General features: G+C 44.0%; 1 protein-coding gene across 1 annotated transcript; it reads right to left on the reverse strand.

Moving 5' to 3' along the window:
• Positions 1 to 19,023: 19,023 nt before the first annotated feature.
• On the reverse strand, positions 19,024 to 21,151 carry GPR150 (G protein-coupled receptor 150). The gene has a single exon (XM_025292215.3). The coding sequence runs from the start codon at positions 20,933 to 20,935 to the stop codon at positions 19,592 to 19,594; it is 1,344 nt and encodes a 447-aa protein (XP_025148000.3). The 5' UTR covers positions 20,936 to 21,151; the 3' UTR covers positions 19,024 to 19,591.
• Between the last annotated feature and the right edge of the window lie 719 nt (positions 21,152 to 21,870).

Raw genomic sequence — 21,870 nt, forward strand, 5'->3', positions numbered from 1 at the left:
GAATCTGCCTGCAATGCAGGAGACCTGAGTTTGATCCCTGGGTTGGGAGAAGGGAATGGCAGCCCACTCCAGTATTCTTGCCTGGGAAATCCCAGGGACAGAGAAGCCTGGAGGGCTACCATCCATGAGGTTGCAAAGAGTCAGACATGTGACTTACCATGCAGATTGGAGTGGCTTAAATGTGCAGCCAAATGGACTTGCTCACAGTCTTCTGGATTTAATTTACATACCCAAACTGCTGCCTTCTGCCTTCAAGGTGCCGCCTTGAGAGGACAGATGAGATTGTACTCTGCAGACATACAGATCTGTAGAAAGGAGGAGGGGGCTGAGCTGAGCATACCAAAAAGGGAGTGAAGGGTGGTGATTAAGAAAAAATTAGAAGGTTTCTTGTTCACTTCTGACTTCTGTCTTCCAGGTAGAACGCCAAGTCCTGGGCATGAAGCAAATGATATGTAAGCCAGCTGTAAGTAGTGGGTAGACAAAGGAGTTTGGTCACTGAATATCAGATAGTCTGCCCTGAGCCTCAAGCAAAACACTGGCCGAAAGTACCAAAACAGGCCTAGCAAATTTGTGAAGCGTCCCATATTTTTTTAAGAGGCTTCCCTGGTGACTCAGATGTTAAAGAGACTGCCTGCAGTACAGGAGATCTGGGTTTGATCCCTGGGTCCGGAAGATCCCCTGGAGAAGGGGATGGTAACCCACTCCAGTATTCTTGCCTGGAGAATTTCATGGATAGAAAAGCCTGGTGGGCTACAGTCCATGTTGTCTAATGAGTTGGGCATGACTGAGTGACTAACACACACATGATGGGCTTAGCAAGTATATGCAGAGCTATGTGGGCCCAGCAAAGGCACAACCTAGAGGGTCTTAGAGTGCAGACTGTTGCTCCTTGACTTTGAACCTTGTTCAGAACACATTCATTCCACTGCATTGGGTCTCAGCAGAGGTAGGGAGGCTGAAGAGACCTCAGAAATCCTTACCTAAGATAAGGACTAAATTATAGGAAAGCTATCTTGCTGCATTAGCTTTTCAGACAACACTAGATAGAATATTGCCTGCAGTTGGAGGCAGTGAAGTTAATGAAACTTAACTTTCAGATCCCCTCACATTTGTGGGCCATTGCCAAGGTCCTAAGGGACCCTGGTAATATGTTCACATGGTCATCCTTTGTATCATTTTAATGTAATTTGGAAACATAAAAAGTTACAGGAAAGTAATACAGGGAATTCTGTCCCCCAACAACCACTGAGGTTATGCTGCCAATCTGATGCTCCATCAGCTCCTGGTGCTTTAGTGTGTATTTCTTCCAAAAGAGGATACTTTTCTACAGAACCACAACACAGCCCTCAAAATCAGGAAGTAAACACTATCTAAATAAAACTACTAACCCTCAAATCTCCTGTCCAACCCTCAAATCTAGTTCAGAATCAAGTTGGCCTTAGTTGTCATATCTCTGTTTTTTACATTTTTATTGGAATGTAGTCGCTTTACAATGTTGTGTTTGGTTGTCCTGTCTCTTTCGCTTCTTTGTCTGGGGTAGTTCCCCAGGCCTCCCTTAATGTTCATGACATTGACATTTATTCTATGGAATGTCTCTCAGTTGAGGTTTGTCTGATGTTTCCTCGTGATTAGATTCAGATCATGCATTTGTGGCAGGAACGTCAGCGAGACCGAGCTCTAAGCCACTGTAGGGCCTCCCATCCACCCCCTTCTCTCTCAGCACAAGCAAGACTCACTCCACCGCCATGTCGCTATCTACAGCACTCTGAGCCACGAAGCATCACCCCACTCCTCCAGCCAGCCAGCATGTCTCTGCACTGTCCTACTTGCTGGCTTTAGGAATAAGCTGTTCAGGAAGGAAAGAGAAGAGGGAAAGAAATAGTAGTCATATACTTCTGTAAAAACATACAAAAGTAAGGTGATCTCAGTGGATTGAGGTCATTGCCTCTTTGCCTTCGATCACTCAGGCATTTCGGGGATTTGTCTAAGAGGTAGTTGAGTTGGAAATACATGGGTTTCGTGGGATCTATTTATATGTTTTGCACCCAATTCTGTGTATAGCTATGTTTTTGCTGGTTGTCCTAGTGTAGAAATGGCTCCAAAAGTGGCTCTTACAGTCCACTGTGATGACTCTTCTCATTTGCTGAGGTGGAGGTCAGGGGTAAGGTTCTATCAAAATGTGAGTATGTGCTATACTGTCTGGCTCAGAAAGCATGGGAGTCCTGGAGGAAAAAAACTGATTTGAAATGATAGAGCCAGAAACTACTCTAAGGAAAATTCTGTCATCAGCACAGTGTTCTGTTCTCATAGACAGAGTACACATGGGATATGCTCAATAATACAGCATTTACACTGTGAATTTTCACCATACACCTCTCTTGATGGGAATCATAGGAAACAGAATTTATCAGAATTCCTATGAATATACAAACCTGCATTAGCACTACAAACTGTTTTATGCTTCCTGTCAATTGAAAAGTGCTTAATGCGAATCAGGACCGCAGTGTACTGTCACCTTATACCTGTCAGAATGGCTATCATCAGAAAGTCTACAAGTAACAAGTCTTGGCGAAGATGTGGAGAAAAGGGAACCCTTGTGCACCGTTGGTAGAAATACAAACTGGTGCAGCCATTATGTAAAACAGCATGGAGGTTCCTCCAAAAGCTCAAAAATAGAATTACCATATGATCTAGCAGTTCCACTCCTGGGTATATATCTGAAGAAAAATGAAAACACTAATTTGAATAGATACATGCATCCCAGTGTTCATAATTGTGTTATTTACAATAGCCAAAACATGGAAGCAACCAGTGTCCCATTGACAGATGAATGGATAAAATGGTATACCCCATACACAGTGGTATACTACTTGGTCATAAAAAAGAATGAAATTGTCTTGCAACAACATGAATTAATCTAGAGGGTATTATGCTAAGTGAAATGGCAGAGGAAGACAAATACTGTATGTTATCTCTTATATGTGGAAGAAAACAATGAGTGAATATAACAGAACAGAAACAGGTTCACAGATACAGAGAACAAACTAGTGGTTACTAGTGAAGAGAGGGAAGGAAAGAGAGCCAAGTTGGTGGTTGGGGATTAGGAAGCACAAATAACTATGTATAAAATAAATAAGCTACAAGGATAAGTTGTACAGCACAGGAAATACAGCCAATGTTTTGTAATGATTTTAAATGGAGTATAATCTATAAAAATTTTGAATTACTATGTTGTACATACTTCAGCAATACGTGAACCACGAACTTCCAGATGTTCAAGCGGGTTTTAGAAAAGGCAGAGGAACCAGAGATCAAATTGCCAACATCCGCTGGATCATCGAAAAAGCAAGAGAGTTCCAGAAAACCATCTATTTCTGCTTTATTGACTACGCCAAAGCCTTTGACTGTGTGGATCACAATAAACTGTGGAAAATTCTGAAAGAGACGGGCATACCAGACCACCTGACCTGCCTCTTGAGAAACTTATATGCAGGTCAGGTGGCAACAGTTAGAACTGGACATGCAACAACAGACTGGTTCCAAATAGGAAAAGGAGTACATCAAGGCTGTATATTGTCACCCTGCTTATTTAATGTATATGCAGAGTACATCATGAGAAACGCTGGGCTGGATGAAGCACAAGCTGGAATCAAGGTTGCCGGGAGAAATATCGATAACCTCAGATATGCAGATGACACCACCCTTATGGCAGAAAGTGAAGAGGAACTAAGAAGCCTCTTGATGAAAGTGAAAGTGGAGAGTGAAAAAGTTGGCTTAAAGCTCAACATTCAGAAAACTAAGATCATGGCATCTGGTCCCATCACTTCATGGGAATAGATGGGGAAACAGTGGAAACAGTGTCAGACTTTTATTTTTCGGGGCTCCAAAAGTACTGCAGATGGTAATTGCAGCCATGAAATTAAAAAACGCTTACTCCTTGGAAGGAAAGTTATGACCAGCCTAGATAGCATATTGAAAAGCAGAGACATTACTTTGCCAACAAAGGTCCATCTAGTCAAGGTTATGGTTTTTCCTGTGGTCATGTATGGATGTGAGAGTTGGACTGTGAAGAAAGCTGAGCACCAAAGAATTGATGCTTTTGAACTGTGGTGTTGGAGAAGACTCTTGAGAGTCCCTTGGACTACAAGGAGATCCAACCAGTCCATTCTAAAGGAGATCAGTCCTGGGTTTTCACTGAAAGGACTGATGCTGAAGCTGAAACTCCAATACTTTGGCCACCTCATGCAAAGAGTTGACTCATTGGAAAAGACTCTGATGCTGGGAGGGATTGGGGGCAGGAGGAAAAGGGGACAACAGAGGATGAGATGGCTGGATGGCATCACTGACTCGATGGACGTGAGTCTGAGTGAACTCTGGGAGTTGGTGATGGACAGGGAGGCCTGGCGTGCTGCGATTCATGGGGTCGCAAAGAGTCAGACACGACTGAGCAACTGAACTGAACTGAACTGAACAGAACACTTGAAACTAATATAATATTGTAAGTCAACTATATTTCAACTAAAACAATTTTTTAAGATTAACTAAACTATAAGAAAGATTATGGAAAAACCAATACAATATTGTAAAGTAAAAATAATAATAATAATAATAAAATTTAAAAAAAGCAAGATTTAGTTATATATATTGTTATAAAATGTGAAGCAATGGCTAAAGAATAGGTAGACAGAAAATGTAGGATAAAAGTATTTTAGAGGTATGTCTGGCAATTGATTAATGAATGTTTGCTATTTTCATGTTTTAATTTTATATTTTTATGATTATCTGCCAACTCTAAATAAATATTCACTTTCATACCTGATTTTTAATTATTTTGTGTACCCAATTATGATGTGGATCTTTCCTTAACTGCATTTAATCTAGAAGGCATCTGGCCCTTCACCTGCTAAAGACCACCAAAGGGCTTTTAACAGGAAATTGGCCATGACAGGCATGCATAAGGTGGCACTGCATGGGCTGCTCCAAATTCCATTTTGCATTCTGGCCCAGAGAGGGAAGCATGAAGGGATTTCTTGGATTCCTGTAGGATGTCACATGCTTAGTCACTCTGCACCATGCAGAGTCAAGATGCCTCTGGAGAAAGCCTGCCTAGAAGCAGATTGCTTCGCCAAAGTCACTGAAAACAGCTGCTGAGGCAAAGGACTGAAAACATATGTTCTAAGAGAGCCCCATGACATGATGGAGGCCCTGCCCAATCCAGTAGGAGGGCTCAGAGTGGAAATAGCCTTGAAGAGATCTTTAATCGCTAAGAGGGAGACTGAGGCCTCTACAGTACTTTTGTACATTTCTAAACTTGCAAGAAGGCAGGAGTGATTCAGTTCCCTCTGTCTCAGATAACCGCATAAACGCATAGATGGATCTTCCTCTCATCTGAGGTTTTTTAAACATGATGCCAAGTAAACCTCTAATGAAAAGATTTCTCCCAATTGAGTTTACCTTCACAGTTGGACCATCTGCATTGACAAACTGACAGCCGGTCTGGGAAGCTGAGACCAAGATCTTTCCTTCTCTCAGATCCTAAGTCTCTGTTGGAAATCTCGGAGGACACCAAGTACTTGATTCTGGGAAAACCATTTTGTTTAGCTACTATTCTATGGGTGGGAAGTGCTTTGTTTCCTAATTTTGATAAGTATATGAGGGGCCATGCTACAATAATATTCTGCTTCCTCTTAACACTTCAAACTCTTTAAAAGAATGAGACTCATCAAAACATGGGAACTGAACAGATGGAACCAAAGAGATCCTAAAGAACTGACTTATTCCAGGAATAGAGGAGCTGCAGCTGACTCTGCTGAGGGACATGCAGCTCTCCCTGGCTCAGGAACACCCCCAGAAGAAACTACACGGAGTTGACATTCAGGGTCATCTTTAATTTTTTTCAAACAAGGGCAAGGCATTTTGACATGTGCACTTTAATTCTTTGGATTTTGTTATCTTCGGGCTTTATCAGAGGGTTTCATCCCTGAACTTCATTTTCTCCCAAAATATTGGTTTAGAACACAGATATGGAAAAGGTTTGTTTGTTTGTTTGTTTGTTGTCAATTGGGCCCCTCTAACCCCAGCAGGCTTCCCACGTGGCACTAGTGGTAAAGAATCCGCCAGCCAATGTAGGAGATGCAAGAAATGTGGGCTCTATCCCTGGGTCAGGAAGATTCCCTGGAGAAGGAAATGGCAACCCACTCCAATATTCTTGCCTGGAAAATTCCATGGACACAGGAGCCTGGAGGGCTACAGTACATGGAGTTGCAAAGAGTCAGACATGACTGTATGTGCGCACACACACACACACACACACACATGCTCACACAACTCCAACAGGGGAGAGAGTCCAAGAGTGTTAGTCTAATTGAAAGCTCTTCACATGAGACCCATAGCTTAGGGGCTGTGTGTTCCCTACTAACACCCCGTCAAGCCCACAGTTCCTGTCATGCATATGCTGCATGGGGCGGGGGGGGGGGGGGCTCTGTATAGTGTCAAGGTCTCCACATCACCTGTGAGCAACGTTTTAAGTCTTGAACACAGTGGCTGACTTCATCCTTTCTTGTTAGGGAATTGGTTAGGTTTATGCAACTTGCTTCCAGGAATGATAACCCAGTATTTCTCACCTTCTTTCCACCTGGAATATCACTTGTCCACATTTCTGACTCCACTGTTGCTTCTGAATCTGGCTTCCCCAGGTCTTTGGGAGCCAGACTGCCTCTGCCATCTGCTTTTTAAGACCCTGCCATCCTCAGGTATGCAGGGTCCTGGGTTTTGCATGGCAGGATATGTCTTCAGTACTTCAGTCCCCTCTGCTGTGTCCTATTCCTTCTAGGAAGGCTTGGTTGACTTTCTGACAGTTTAGCTTGCTTCTTACATTACCCTCTTTCTTTCTCTTTGCCACGTGTCTGCCAAACTGAGTGCCTTCCTTGCTTTCTTTTATTTTCTTCTGTTTTCTAGACCAGACTTTTTTTCTGAGTCCATACAAATAATGATCCTCTGTGCAAAAGCAAACTTTTCTTTAGCTGACTGATCCCCACAGGAAATAACTTTCCATCAGATCAACATATAAGCCAGACCTGTACTTGCCCTGCTGTGTTCAGCCTGCCTTTATCTTTGTTTGTGTCATCTCAGTCGTGTCTTCTCTAGGGCTCTAACTCAGCACATTTCTCTTACCTGTTTCCTTAAAGTGTGGGCATTACCAATATCTACAGCTACAACTGGACCACAGCCTTGTCTAACTCAATGAAACTATGAACCATGCTGTGTAGGGCCACCCAAGATGGACGGGTCGTGGTGGAGAGTTCTGACAAAATGTGGTCCACTGGAGAAGGGAAGGGCAAACCATTTCAGTATTCTTGCCTTGAGAACCCATCAATAGTATCAAAAGGCAAAAAGATAGGACACTGAAAGATGAACTCCCCATGTTGGTAGGTGCCCAATATGCTACTGGAGATCAGTGGAGAAATAACTCCAGAAAGAATGAAAAGATGGAGCCAAAGCAAAAAACAAAACAAAACAACAACAACAAAAAACACCCATTGTGGATGTGACTGGTGATAGAAACAAAGTCCGATGCTGTAAAGAGCAATATTGCATAGGAACCTGGAATGTTAGGTCCATGAATCAAGGCAAATTGCAAGTGGTGAAACAGGAGATGGCAAGAGTGAATGTCAACATTTTAGGAATCAGCAAGCTGAAATGGATTGGAATGGGTGAATTTAACTCAGATAACCATTATATCTACTACTGTGGGCAAGAATCCCTTAGAAGAAATGGAGTAGCCATCACCGTCAGCAAAAGAGTCTGAAATGCAGTACTTGGATGCAATCTCAAAAAATGACAGAATGAGCTCTGTTCGTTTCCAAGGCAAACCATTCAATGTCATACTAATCCAAGTCTATGCCCTGATCAGTAATGCTAAAGAAGCTGAAGTTGAATGGTTCTATGAAGACCTACAAGACCTTCTAGAACTAACAACCAAAAAAAGATGTCCTTTTCATTATAGGGGACTTGAATGAAAAGTAGGAAGTCAAGAAACACTGGAATAACAGGCCTATCTGGCTTTGGAATATGGAATGAAGCAGGGCAAAGATTAATAGAGTTTTGCCAAGAGAATGCACTGGTCATATCAAACAGCCTCTTCCAACAACACAAGAAAAGATTCTACACATGGACATCACCAGATGGTCAACACTGAAATCAGATTGATTATATTCTTTGTAGCCAAAGATGGAGAGGCTCTATACGATCAGCAAAAACAAGACCGGAAGCTGACTGTGGCTCAGATCATGAACTCCTTATTGCCAAATTCAGACTTAAATTGAAGAAAGTGGGAAAAACCACTAGACCATTCAGAGATGACCTAAATCAAATCCCTTACTATCATACAGTGGAAGTGAGAAATAGATTCAAGGGATTAGATCTGGTAGACAGAATGACTGAAGAACTATAGTTGGAGTTGAATCAGGAATCAAGAGACAGGGAGACAGGGATCAAGATCATCCCCAACAAAAAGAAATGAAAAGCAGCAAACTGGCTGTCTGAGGATGCCTTACAAATAACTGTGAAAAGAAGAGAAGCAAAAAGCAAAAGAGAATAGGAAATATATACCCATTTGATATATACCTATTTGAATGCAGAGTTCCAAAGAATAGCAAGGAGAGATAAGAAAGCCTTCCTCAAAACCAGAATTGAAAGAGACTCGTGTACCCCAGTGTTCATTGCAGCACTGTTTATAATAGCCAGGACATGGAAGCAACCTAGATGTCCATCAGCAGATGAATGGATAAGAAAGCTGTGGTACATATACACAATGGAGTATTACTCAGCCATTAAAAAGAATACATTGGAATCAGTTCTAATGAGGTGGATGAAACTGGAGCCTATTATACAGAGTGAAGTAAGCCGGAAAGAAAAACACCAATACAGTATACTATCGCATATATATGGAATTTAGAAAGATGGTAACAATAACCCTGTATACGAGACAGCAAAAGAGACACTGATGTATAGAACAGTCTTTTGGACTCTGTGGGAGAGGGAGAGGGTGGGATGATTTGGGAGAATGGCATTGAAATACGTATAATATCATATATGAAACGAGTCGCCAGTCCAGGTTTGATGCACGATACTGGATGCTTGGGGCTGGTGCACTGGGACGACCCAGAGGGATGGTATGGGGAGCCCCGGAGGAGGGAGGAGGGTTCAGGATGGGGAACACATGTATACCTGTGGCAGATTCATTTTGATATATGGCAAAACCAATACAATATTGTAAAGTTAAATAAAATAAAATTTTTAAAAAACTGAAGGAAATGTTAGACCAACCCAATAAGTGTTAAAAATCACTTAATATAAAAGTGGGTGTGATGTTGCCAAATTTTTACTTATATGGGATTTTAAAAATACTTTAATGCTTATATTAGAAAAGAAAAAAGAAATTTAATTGTATTCTACTCTTCTGTCATTTGAAGCTCTAAATGCAACACAATAAACATAATGCAAATTAAAAAAAAAAAAAGAAAGAAAGCCTTCCTCAGCAATCAGTGCAAAGTAATAGAGGAAAACAATAGAATGGGAGAGACTAGAGATATCTTGAAGAATATTAGAGATAACAAGGGAACATATCATGCAAAGATGGGCTCAATAAAGGACAGAAATGGCATGGACCTAACAGAAGCAGAAGATATTAAGAAGAGGTGGCGAGAATACACAGAAGAACTGTACAAAAAAGAGCTTCACGACCCAGATAATCATGATGGTGTGATCACTCACCTAGAGCCAGACATCCTGGAATGCAAAGTCAAGTGGGCCTTAGGAAGAATCACTATGAACAAAGCTAGCAGAGGTGATGGAATTCCAGTTAAGCTATTTCAAATCCTAAATGATGATGCTGTGAAAGTGCTGCACTCAATATGCCAGCAAATTTGGAAAACTCAGCAGTGGCCACAGGACTGGAAAAGGTCAGTTTTCATCCCAATCCCAAAGAAAGACAATGCCGAAGAATGCTCAAACTACTGCACAATTGCACTCATCTCACACGCTTGGAAAGTAATACTCAAAATTCTCCAAGCCAGGCTTTAGCAGTACGTGAATCGTGAACTTCCAGATGTTCAAGCTGGATTTAGAAAAGGCAGAGGAACCAGAGATTAAATTGCCTACATCTGCTGGATCATCAAAACAGCAAGAGAATTCCAGAGAAATATCTACATCTGCTTTATTGACTACACCATAGCTTTTGACTGTGTGGATCACAACAACCTGTGGGAAATTCTGAAAGAGATGGGAATACCAGACCACCTGACTTGCCTCTTGAGAAATCTGTATGCAGGTCAAGAAGGAACAGTTAGAACTGGACATGGAACAACAGACTGGTTCCAAATAGGGAAAGAAGTACCTCAAGGCTGTATATTGTCACCCTGCTTATTTAACTTATACACAGAGTACATCATGAGAAACGTTGGGCTGGAGGAAGCACAAGCTGGAATCAAGATTGCCGGGAGAAGTATCAGTAACCTCAGATATGCAGATGACACCACCCTTATGGCAGAAAGCAAAGAAGAACTAAAGAGTCTCTTGATAAAAATGAAAGAGGAGAATGAAAAAGTTGGCTTAAAGCTCAACATTCAGAAAACTTAAGATCATGGCATCTGGTCCCATCACTTCATGGCAAATAGATGGGGAAACTGTGGAAACAGTGACAGATTTTATTTTGGGGGGCTCCAAAATCACTGCAGATGGTAACTCATTGGAAGAAAAGTTATGACCAACCTAGACAGCATATTAAAATGCAGAGACATTACATTGCCAACAGAAGTCCATCTAGTCAAGGCTATGGTTTTTCCAGTAGTCATGTATGGATGTGAGAGTTGGACTATATAGGAAGCTGAGCCCCGAAGAATTGGTGCTTTTTGAACTGTGGTGTTGGAGAAGACTCTTGAGAGGCCCTTGGACTGCAAGGAGATCCAACCAGTCCATCCTAAAAGAGATCAGTCCTGAGTGTTGATTGGAAGGACTGATGCTGAAGCTGAAACTCCAGTATTTGGCCACCTGATGTGAAGAGCTGACTCATTTGAAAAGACCCTGATGCTGGGAAAGATTGAAGGTGGGAGGAGAAGGGGACAACAGAGGATGAGATAGTTGGATGCCCTTACCAACTCAATGGACATGAGTTTGAGTAAGCTCTGGGAGTTGGTGATGGACAGGGAGGCCTGGCATGCTGCAGTCCATGGGATTGCGAAGAGTCAGACATGACTGAGTGACTGAACTGAACTGCTACAACAACTATAATTCTTTCAAACTCACTGTTAATGCACCCTAATTTTCCTAGTTTCCCCTCCTTAAATCTGTCAAAATTTCTGTAACTTCTTGTCATACCTGCCCTAGTCTTTTAGGAGGTGATTCTGATGTAGTAGCCCTGAAGATAGAGTTATGAAGTCCAGATGTGACTGCTGGAGGACTGAGTGTGTGTGTGTGTGTGTTGGAGGTGGGGCCATTTCCCAGACAAAGAGATATTGTGATAACAGAGGCTCAGAAAAAATGCCCATTAACACGTTGAGGACTCTGAAAGGTACCACTGTAAAGAAACTTGGTTGGGAAGAGAGGAACAAATTAGAAGGTATTGTGAGGAAATACTCAGAAAAATTAAGAATGCATGATATCTTGTGAGTCAACTGGCTTGGTCTCTTCAAAGCACAGTATCTTTTTTTTTTTTTTTTTTACAGGTCAGTGAGAATATTTTAGAATAAAAGAGACTAAAGAAACATAATGATTAAATGTAATTATATTTTGCTTCAAAAGAAAAAAATCTGTTCAAGTATATTGAGGGCAAAAGGGAAGTTTTGAATTTGGACTGGATATTAGGTGATACTAGGGAATTATGGTTAATTTTTTGATGATACTAATGTCTTAGGAGGTGCACACTCAAGTATTCAAAGGCGAGGTGTAATGATATCATAATATCTGCAACTAAGTCTCAAGTTATTCAAAATCAACAACAAAAAATATGTATCAAAGCAAAGAAGGCAAAATGTTAACAACTATTGAATCTCAGTGGTGCATATGTGGGTGTTCTTTTGTGTTATTTTTCAAGTTTTCTATCTACTTTATAATAAAAATTTTAAAAAAAAAGAAGAGGGAAACCTACTTAACCTAGTGTTCTAACCGTTTAACTAGGAAACTCTTTTTTTTTTCTTTAAAATAGATTAATATGGAAGCATCTGGTGCTTCACAAAGTACACTTGGACACGTTGGCCTCGGGCAGGCTCTCATTTTAAAAATATACTCTGATAAATGCTCAGTAAAGAGTAAAAATTTCAAAATATGTGTTAAAAGCTCCATCCAGCTAGCTGATGAAATGCTTGCTATATCACTTACAATGGGGCCATTCCAATGCTCTCAGCAGTGGTATGACTTCACTGGCCAGAGAAATGAAGGTTACAACTTGCACTGTGATTCTTTAATATCCAGTATGTGTTACTCAAATCCTTTGTCTTAGGGTAACCTCAATGATGATAGCACAGGCTAAATTGTCAATCGTCTGTATCCTTCTGTGCTTAAAGAATTAGATGAAGTGATAGATCTATTAGAGCACCTTAAGGAAGAGAAACAAATACGCATCATAATTGATGATTCTTAGTAGGGATTAAGTTATAAGGAGACCCCATAATTTCTTGTGACTGCCTAGATATTTGGTTAAATATTTCTTTGTGTGCCTGTGAGGATATTTCTGAATGAGATTAGCATTTGAATTGGTAGAGTACAGCAGATTGTCCAGTAGCCCCCAGAAGCTCTTACCTCTAGTTTCATTGTCCAAAACCAATCAACTAGTAGGAAGACTGGAATTACCTTGGTTCTCTTGGATATATATCCCAGAGCTAGGGATAACATTATCCTGGTGGATGGCGTGGCAATTTTAAACTATAACTAAAAATTCTTTGACATCTCATTCCTTAGAAGGTAGGGTTTCTGTTCTCTGCCTTTGAATCTGGGCAGATTTGGGGCTGCTTCACAGATGATATGCTTCTGTGAGACTTCTGAGACAAGACTGCACAGAGCCATGGGGCTTATTCACTAGAACACTTGCTCTTGGAGACTTGAGCTGCCTATGGAGAAGTTTGACTACTCTATGGCCATCATGCAATGGGAAAGCCAAAGCCACAAGGAGAGCAATATGTAGGCACTTTGGCTGATGTTCCTGATGAGTCCAGTTTTGAATATCTCAGCCAAGGCATCAGACATATAAGTAAAGAGGAAGCACTCAGATGATTTCCAGTCCTGTGAACACAATCAAGATTCTTCTAGCAGGAAAGAGAATAAGAAATGTTAATGTGGGCACCCAGAAGGCCTGCCGCATTGTGGACTCCTGCTTCTGGACTGATGTCCAGAGACATGAGGTTTCTCTGACACTTTCAACTTTTAGATTAGAAAAAAAGAAGTGTTTCCTGAGGTTAGGGACTTCTTTTGGAGAAAATATAAGATGTATCCCACAGACATGATTTGGCTCAGACATCTTAGATCTCTGAGGATTTCACATTCTAGACTTGGTTCTGCTTAAATTCACACCAAACTCCCCTGGAAACACGGGGCCTAGGGAACAGAAAACTAATGAGCAAAACCATCCTAGTCTCATTTAGTACAAGATCAATATATTAATTTGTCTAATTTAGTACAAGCTCAAAATATTAGTTGCTGTAATAAACAGTTCAGTGGCTTAAAGAAGACAGAAACGTATTTCTCTCACATAACTCCCTGGCCAGTTTAGGTTGTCTGTGCCCCGCAAGATCCTGAAGGAATCTCTAGGATGTTGTTCTCATCCAAATGGATGAACCTGATCATTGTCACTTCATGTGACTGTCACCTCGTCTTCCAGCCAATAGGAAGAGGGAAGACAGCATGCAGGAGCACAAGCCCTATGTCCCAAGGCCCAAGTATGGAAGCCACACATGCCACTTTTGCTCACGTTTCATTGCCAACAACATGTTACATAGATGTACCTAGCTGCAAGGGAGACTGGGAAATGGAGTCTCTGGCAGGATAGCCACTTAAGAAGGGGAGAATAGATTTTAGTGAAGAGCTGGCAGTCTCCTCCATGCCTAGCAAGTGAGTTCTTCACTTGGATAGTTCAGAAGCTGAAATGATGAAACTCTCTGAAATAATCATATACTGGTTTTTCTAAAACACATTTCACTCTTCTGGTAGCCATTTTTTTACCCCACATCCATCACCCCTGTCCCCAGCTTGCAGATGATGAGGAAAAAAATCCCAAACAAACAAACAAACCCCCACAGCTCTGCCATTTACTAGCTTTTTGATCCTGGGCATGTTATCCTTTTTAGCCCCCATTCCTTATCTGTAAATTGAAGGTGGTTATGATACTTTCCTTTTAGTTGTTATGAGGATTAAATGAATTGATGCTTGTAAAGTGCCAAGCTTCATGGAAATTATTTAATAAATTTTAGCTGTTATTATTGTTGCAGTCCCCATTATTTATCTATGAGCATTTTGAAGGCAGACAATAGTCCCTTGATAGTAAAACCATACCCAGAACTGCCAGGGTTTGGCCATAGAAGATTTCACCTTTTGGAAAAGGGATTAGAGCTGGGACTCTAATTCTGTTCCCTGAGCTTGGAGTTCTCTCACTTCAAGCTTGTGTGAGGCCTCATCAGATTATATGGTAAGCAGTTGAATATCCCAATTTGACACATGGTAGGAGACTAGAACCCAGGTCTTATGATATCTGGGCCTTTTGACTTTCATTTTTAATGCATTCAATTTACTACTCCACCCAGGTTTTAGTTATCAATTGCTGTGAAGCACACCACCCTAGCACTATGATTTGTTATTTCTCACAAGTCTGTGGGTTAGCACGGCAGCTCTCCCTTTGCTCTCCTCTGGGCTTACTAATGTGAGTGCAGTTAGCTGGAACTGGGCCTCGTTAGAATGGCTGAGTAGCTGGCTTTTACTCTCCCTGAAATCTTTCATTCTTGGCTGTTTCATGGCACGGTTGTCTCAATGCAGCTTTTCTGAGAAGGCAAGCCCTATGCATAAATGCTTATCAAGAGCTTGTCTGTGAAACATCTGCTGATGTCCATTGCCAAACCAGGACACATGGCCAAACCCAGACTCTGTAGGAAAAGATTACACAAGGGATGGATATCAAGAAGAGTGACTTTCTAGGGGCCAATGTACAGTAATACGTGTCTCTGTGTGTGCGTGTGTGTGCACGCCCAGTCACTCAGTCGTGTCTGACTCTTTGAGACCCCTCTGTCCATGTAATTTTTCAGGCAAGAATACTGGAGCAGGTTCTTACTCCAGGGGATCTTCTGGACCCAGGAATCAAAGTCATATCTCCTGCATTGGCAGGTGGATTCTTTACCACTTGAGCCACTTGGGAAGCCCTACCTCAGCACATTTAGGGTCGTCACTTCCAGATCTGGTCAAAGAAAATATAGTAATAGTTGGCCTAAGTTCCCACCCAAAACCTAAACTTTAAATGACATATATGTCTGTGATAAGTGATACAGTATCTTGCACAAGATAGATCTTTAATTAGTAAATACCAAGATGAATGAATGAACGAATAAATCAGTAAAATTACCAATGGCAAGAATTTGCAAATTTTCTAACATTAATAGTTACAGGTTGAGATGTCTCAATAAAGTTCTTAACATAAAAATTATAGTTCTTCATAGAATATGAATTTTTAAAATACAAGAGTTACATCTTTGATTTTCTTCCATCTGTCCCACTATGCCCAATATGAGTCCCTCAATACCTACTGGCTAATGAACTATATAAAATTACACTTGGAATGTTCCTATTTCTTTGATAACACACAGTAAGAGAATCAAATGAGATACTTTTTCTTGCCAGACTTCTTCACTTAGAGGCTGCCTGCTGCTACAAATAACAGAAAATTTAGTTTAACTGCCTTGAGCAATAAGAAAACGTATAGGTTTATTTAACAGGACCTGCAGACGGTGTGCCTCAGTGGTGTTTAACATGACAACTCAGTGAAGTCATTAAGAATCTTAAGTTCTTTTCATCTCGTCACCCTGCTGTATCCAGTACTGGCTTCATCTTACGGCTGGTGCCCCTCATGGTGAGAGGTGGACTGCCAGCCGCCAGCCACACATCATGCTCCCTCATTTAATGTCAGTGGGAGAGAGATGGAGAGAGCTTGCTGGCTCCCATGGCTCTCTCAGAAGAGTTAAGGACCCCCTTCCTAGATGTCCCTCAACAACCCTTCCCCCAAGTCTCGTTGATCTTAACTGGATCACATCACCATTTCCGAGCAGGACATGGTGGTAAGCGGGGATGGACTTATTTTGATGTGCTTAGATTCATTAAGGCCCAGTCTTCGAGTGGGAGAGGAATCAGCTTCCCTCAAAACATGACTGTTCATAAAAGGCATAGATAATAAGAACCTGAGCACTGCTAGAAAAGAAAAAAATGGATTCAAGGAAGGCACCTGACAATTACTGTGAGCATACTGCCAGCTGAAAGGCCTGATTTCTCTATTACCATGTAGCACCATTGAATGCATTCATCTTACATAGATTTTCCAAGATCTCTTGCTTCCTTCCAGGTAATATTACTCAACTGGCTTTTATTCCTCACAGCCCAGAGCTTGAGAATAACAATAGCTATGGTATATTGAATACTAGGGTGAATCTAAAGAGACAAGTTGGCAGGACAATCCCGCTACCCATCAATCAAGTATTTTACATACATGAGTCTTAAGAAGTAAGATGATGAAAATAAAATATCATTGTATTGATGAGAAAACTAAGACTCAAAAAGATTCAGCAAACAGACCAGAGTCACAAGCTGCTATGTTGTAGAGATGAAACAAGTCCAAACCTTTAGGCTCCAAAGACTCTGCTCTTTTCATCATGTTACACTGCCTCTCAACTTTGCAAAACATGTTTCACTTAGTTAAACTATTCATTTGTATTCGTATTTTATTAATATCTTCCCTTTAATTGAGTCAGAACATTTTAGGAATGAGAGAGAAACTCCTCACATTTTCTACTTCCTTTAGTGTTTCCTAGGAAGTGGCTTAGATAAAAACATGTTTTAAATCTATCTTCTCTTTCACAAATGAGCTAGATTGTTGTATTTTTAGTAAATGATTTATAGCCAGTTGTTTGGAGAAGGCAAAGGCACCCCACTCCAGTACTCTTGCCTGGAAAATCCCATGGATGGAGGAGCCTAGTGGGCTGCGCGGTCCATGGGGTCGCTGGGAGTCGGACACGAGTGAGCGACTTCACTTTCACTTTTCACTTTCACGCTTTGGAGAAGGAAATGGCAACCCACTCCAGTGTTCTTGCCTGGAGAATCCCAGGGATGGGGGAGCCTGGTGGGCTGCCGTCTATGGGGTCTCACAGAATCGGACATGACTGAAGCGACTTAGCAGCAGCAGTGGTTTTAGTTATACTCCTGGCTGTTTGCTACATACTTTCTGCTTCAAATTATGTAATAGGTCTTGTTTACTTATTTTAGCTGTGTGTTACTGTGTGGCTAGCTCTTTTTAACTGCATAGAATACCTTTCAGTATTCCCCAGTGGCTCTGTGATAAAGAATCTGCCTGCAATGCAGGGGCTGCAGGAAATGATCCCTGGGTTGGGAAGATCCCCTGGAGGAGGGCATGGTGACCCACTCCGGTATTCTTGCCTGGAGGATCCCATGTTCAGAGGATCCTGCTGGGCTGCAGTCCGTAGGGTCACAAAGAGTCAGACAGGACTGAAGCAACTTAGCATGCACATCTGATGGGCCACCCCCTATTCTCCAGGCTCTCAAAGTTGTTAGATGTTCTTCAGTGCCCTGGAACCCTGCCTGGAACCCCTGTTAAATCCCATCTGTCTGTATTTGTGCTGAACTTGTCAGATTGTCTTCTACGTATGATTACAAAGTCTTTGAGGGAAAGATGTGTCTTATTCACCTTAGCGTCTCCAATGCCTAGCAGGTTGCTTGGCACAAATAAGTCATAAGTGTTTATTAATGAATAAAAGTAATGCTATAACCCAGATTTAGGTTCATGAAGACAATTGTGTTCTTTTCTCTTTAGGTGTCTTCTTCTTGGTATATTGCATGCCTCAGCAGGGTAAGAAGGATTAAAGAGGGGAAGGAAAATCTGTAACTCTATAACATTTTTGGACATGATTTTGGAGGGACGTAAGCCAAGTTTAATGAACATATCTTTTTGTAAATCTTTTATTCCAGTCTATCTATGCCTGACTCATATGATGATTAATCAACAAATGTGTGTTGGGTGCGTACTATATATCAAACATTGTCTAAGAGTGTGAGATTCATCAATGATCAAAACAAAGAAGGACCTCAAAGAGCATTAGCTCCACCAGTGAACTTTACCAGTCATTTCCTCTTTCTGAATCTTAGTCCTGCATTTGTGCTGGAACCCGAAACACTGTAATGGAAAGCTTGCAGATTCTCAGATGAAAGACACTGGTAAACACATGGATATTTGTTCATCAGCGCTGCTACTTCTCTCTAGAACCAAGAACAGTTAGGAGGAGGAGGAGGTCACTGACTAAATCTGCTCCTTGACTTTGTCCTCAGCAGTCCACATTAGTAGACACTGCCTTTGTTTAAAAAAAAAGAGAGAGAGAGTTTTATATACCTGTGCAGCATTGGGAGGTTGCAGCTTTCTTTCTAGCTGCCAGTCTCCCTAAAGCTCCACCTGGGACTGAGCCTCTCCCCTATGCAGCACCCAGGTACTTCCCTTCTCTAGTCTGCTAGGGTTTTTGTGCTGAGAGTCTCCACCTGTTCACAGCATCGCAGCTGTAGAGGCTGGTCTGGACACAGGAACCATTTCCTATAGAAACTGGGCGTCTTTGAAAGGTTCCAAGGGAAGCTTTTATGTCTCCCTCCTACAATCCCAGCTTCTCCTAAGTGGAAGCTAGACTAAAAATAAAGACCACGCTGATTTTTTTTTTTTTTCCTGAGAAAACACAGTACCATGGTTTTTTTTTTTTTTTTTTTTTTTTTTTTAAGTCCTAATTGCTCGGTGGGAAATGTTTTTATTTCACAAATACTCTGTGGCTTTGAAGTGACAGCAAGATTACATTTCTGATAGAATCACCGGTACAGTTTCCAGGCTCCCCGGGGAGAACAATGTGAGGCTATTCCTCCCGGAACTAGAGGCGCCTTCTCTGGTCCCGAAGGTACAGTTAAACACTATCCCAAATAAGTGAAAACAGGGGGTGGCACATAAAAGAATGAGAGCTCGGCACTTGAGCTAAAACCAGTGATCTTAGCCAGAAGACTATGGGAGCAAAAAAGAACTGCAAAAATAATTCTAACTTCAATTTTTCAAATTCCCAACGGGTCACTCTCTCGTCTCCAAATGGGGGACATGTGACAAGGAAAGGAGAAAACCTGGAAGAGTGTAAAATGTAAACAATATATAAAGAAATTACAATAGGGGAGTGGAGGGCAGGGGCAGCTTCAGGGTGAGGCTCTCAGAGACCCTCCTGCTGGCTGTGAGCTAGAAAGACCCCGGCCAGCCTCGTGTTGCGCGGAGGCGGCGGCGCAGCGATAGATGACCCGTCCCCGGCCATCGAACAGCCTAGAAGACGCTTTCGCAGGAGCAGGGCGGCGGCCGGGGGCGCGGCGGCGGTGGGCGCAGGTAACCCTGCTCGGGCTGCTCCCGCCGGGCGTGGTGGTAATGCGGATGGGGCCAGCGGTGGCGGTGGAGCGCCTGGTGGCCCCGGGTCCCCTCCTCGTCCTCCGCGACCCCCTCCGGCGGGCAGCACAGCGCGCCCAGGCGCCTCCGCAGGCGCCGCCGGAGCCGACAGCCGCCCGCCTGGAAGAACAGGTAGACGAAGGGATCGAGGGCGCTGTTGGCCACCCCTATGAGGCGCAGCACCACCGCCAGGTCGTCGGTCTCCCAGTCCCCCACCGGTCCAGACGACCACGTGGTCGCCAGCCGGGCCGCGAAGTAGGGCAGCTGGCACCCCACGAACAGCAGCGCCAGCACCAGGCTCATCTTGAGGCTCTGCACCTTGGCGCGCGGCAGCACGTTGGGCGCGGAGGCCTGGCCCGGACTGGCGGACCTGGGTGCCGCCGCCGCCGCCGCCGCCGCCGCGGATGGGGCTCGGGGCTGGCGCGGCCACCAGGTGCGGAGCAGGCGGCCGCCCGCGACGCTCATGACCGCGGCTGGCGCCGCGAAGCCCGCCAAGGCCTCGTAGAGCGCGTAGAGCATCAGGTGCCAGCGCGGCAGTAGCGTGAAGATGTCGTGGCAGCGGCGCTCCCCGGGCCAGGCGCGGGCGGGCGGGGGCGCGGCGGGCGGCGGCGGCGAGGGGGCGCCCCCGCGCACCACGAAGGCAGCGGGCAGCGCCAGCAGCAGCGCCAGCAGCCAGCCCAGGGCGGCAAGGGCGCGCGCGGGCAGCGGCGGGCCCTGCGGACGGCGCACGGCGCGCTGGCGCTCGAGGGCTATGAGCGCCACGAGGTGGGCCGAGGCGGCGCGGCCGGACGCCCGCAGAAGGTGCACGCAGCGGCACGCCAGGTCTCCCGCGGCCCGGCGCGGCTCACCCAGGAGTTCCCAAGCCAGCTGCGACAGCGCGGTGCCCCCGCCCGCGTACAGGTCGGCCAGGGCCAGCTGCACCAGCAGGAAGTCCATCTTGCGACGCTTGGGACCCGCCCAGGGCCCGCCGCCGCCGCACAGGCGACACAGCACCGTGGCGTTGCCGGCCACAGTCACCACCAGGATAACCCCCAGGAAGACCAGGCGGACGCGGCGGCTGGGCAGCCCGGACGGCGGCGGAGGTGATGGAGGCGGGGGTCCTGGGATGGGGGCTCCTTGTCCGGGGGCTCCCTGTCCGGAAGTCAGGTTGAGACCCCAGCCCAGCGAGATGGGTACGGAGAGGTTGGGCGCCGGCGACGGAGTTGAGGGGCTGAAGGGAGCCTCCATCCTTTGCCTGGAGGAAGAGGAGGTACCAAAAAGGGCAGGCAGGGCGCGGGAAACCGAGGTGGAGGAGAGGCTGCGCGGAGTTCCCAAAGTTAGTTGAAAACGCACACGCACGAAGAGGGAGATGGATGCGGGCAGCTTTGCGCTTAGTTGTTTTTATAGGTTGTCCTCGTCATTTGTCACTCAAATGGGGGTTGTACACTGGAGGAACACACATGATCCCTCTTCTCCACCTTCCTCTGCGCGTCTCCCCTCCCAATCCGGGTAGATCTCCTTCCAATCTCTGCCGCAGCCCCGCGCTGCCCTCGCGGGAGTCGCAAAACCCTGGGCTCTAGGGACCTCTCCTGTTGGCTGTTTACATAGAACTCAGCCAGACACGACTTAGAGACCGAACAACGAACAGCCAGACAGAAGGTCACTTTGCCCGGCCATCGTTAACCCGGACCAGCACAGTGGGGAGGAAGGTCCTAATTGAGGCTATACCCCACAAAATGGTATCAGATTGGCAGCAGGAAAAAAAAAGTAGAAAAGGCACTGGTTTTGATTAAAATAAAAAGAGAAAGATTTGAAATGCAATGGATCTGCACTAGCTTGGAAAAAACAGGAACACAAGAAACCGAACAGCGTGTTGAGCTGAGGAGTCCAACAGATAAATCTTCCTTTGGCCAACAGCCAGAGTGTTTTATTTGGAGAGAGCTCAAATCAAGGGTATTGGCTGGCAATTAGGAGTAGCAGTGGTTTGCAGATTGTTTCAAATACTCCCCATTACTAGAAACAGCAGATCACAGCTGTTCTCCTTGATGTAAAATTCATGTCATTAGTCTGAAGAGGGCATTAATAGGTTTTATGCAAATGGGGTAGTACATTTATTGCTTTTCTCCTAATATTTTCACTCAGTGCTGGATGTCTCATCATGGCTCTTCATTCTCTTGATCCTG

This window comes from Bubalus bubalis, chromosome 9, assembly GCF_019923935.1.
Source record: "Bubalus bubalis isolate 160015118507 breed Murrah chromosome 9, NDDB_SH_1, whole genome shotgun sequence".
NCBI classification, from domain to species: domain Eukaryota; kingdom Metazoa; phylum Chordata; class Mammalia; order Artiodactyla; family Bovidae; genus Bubalus; species Bubalus bubalis.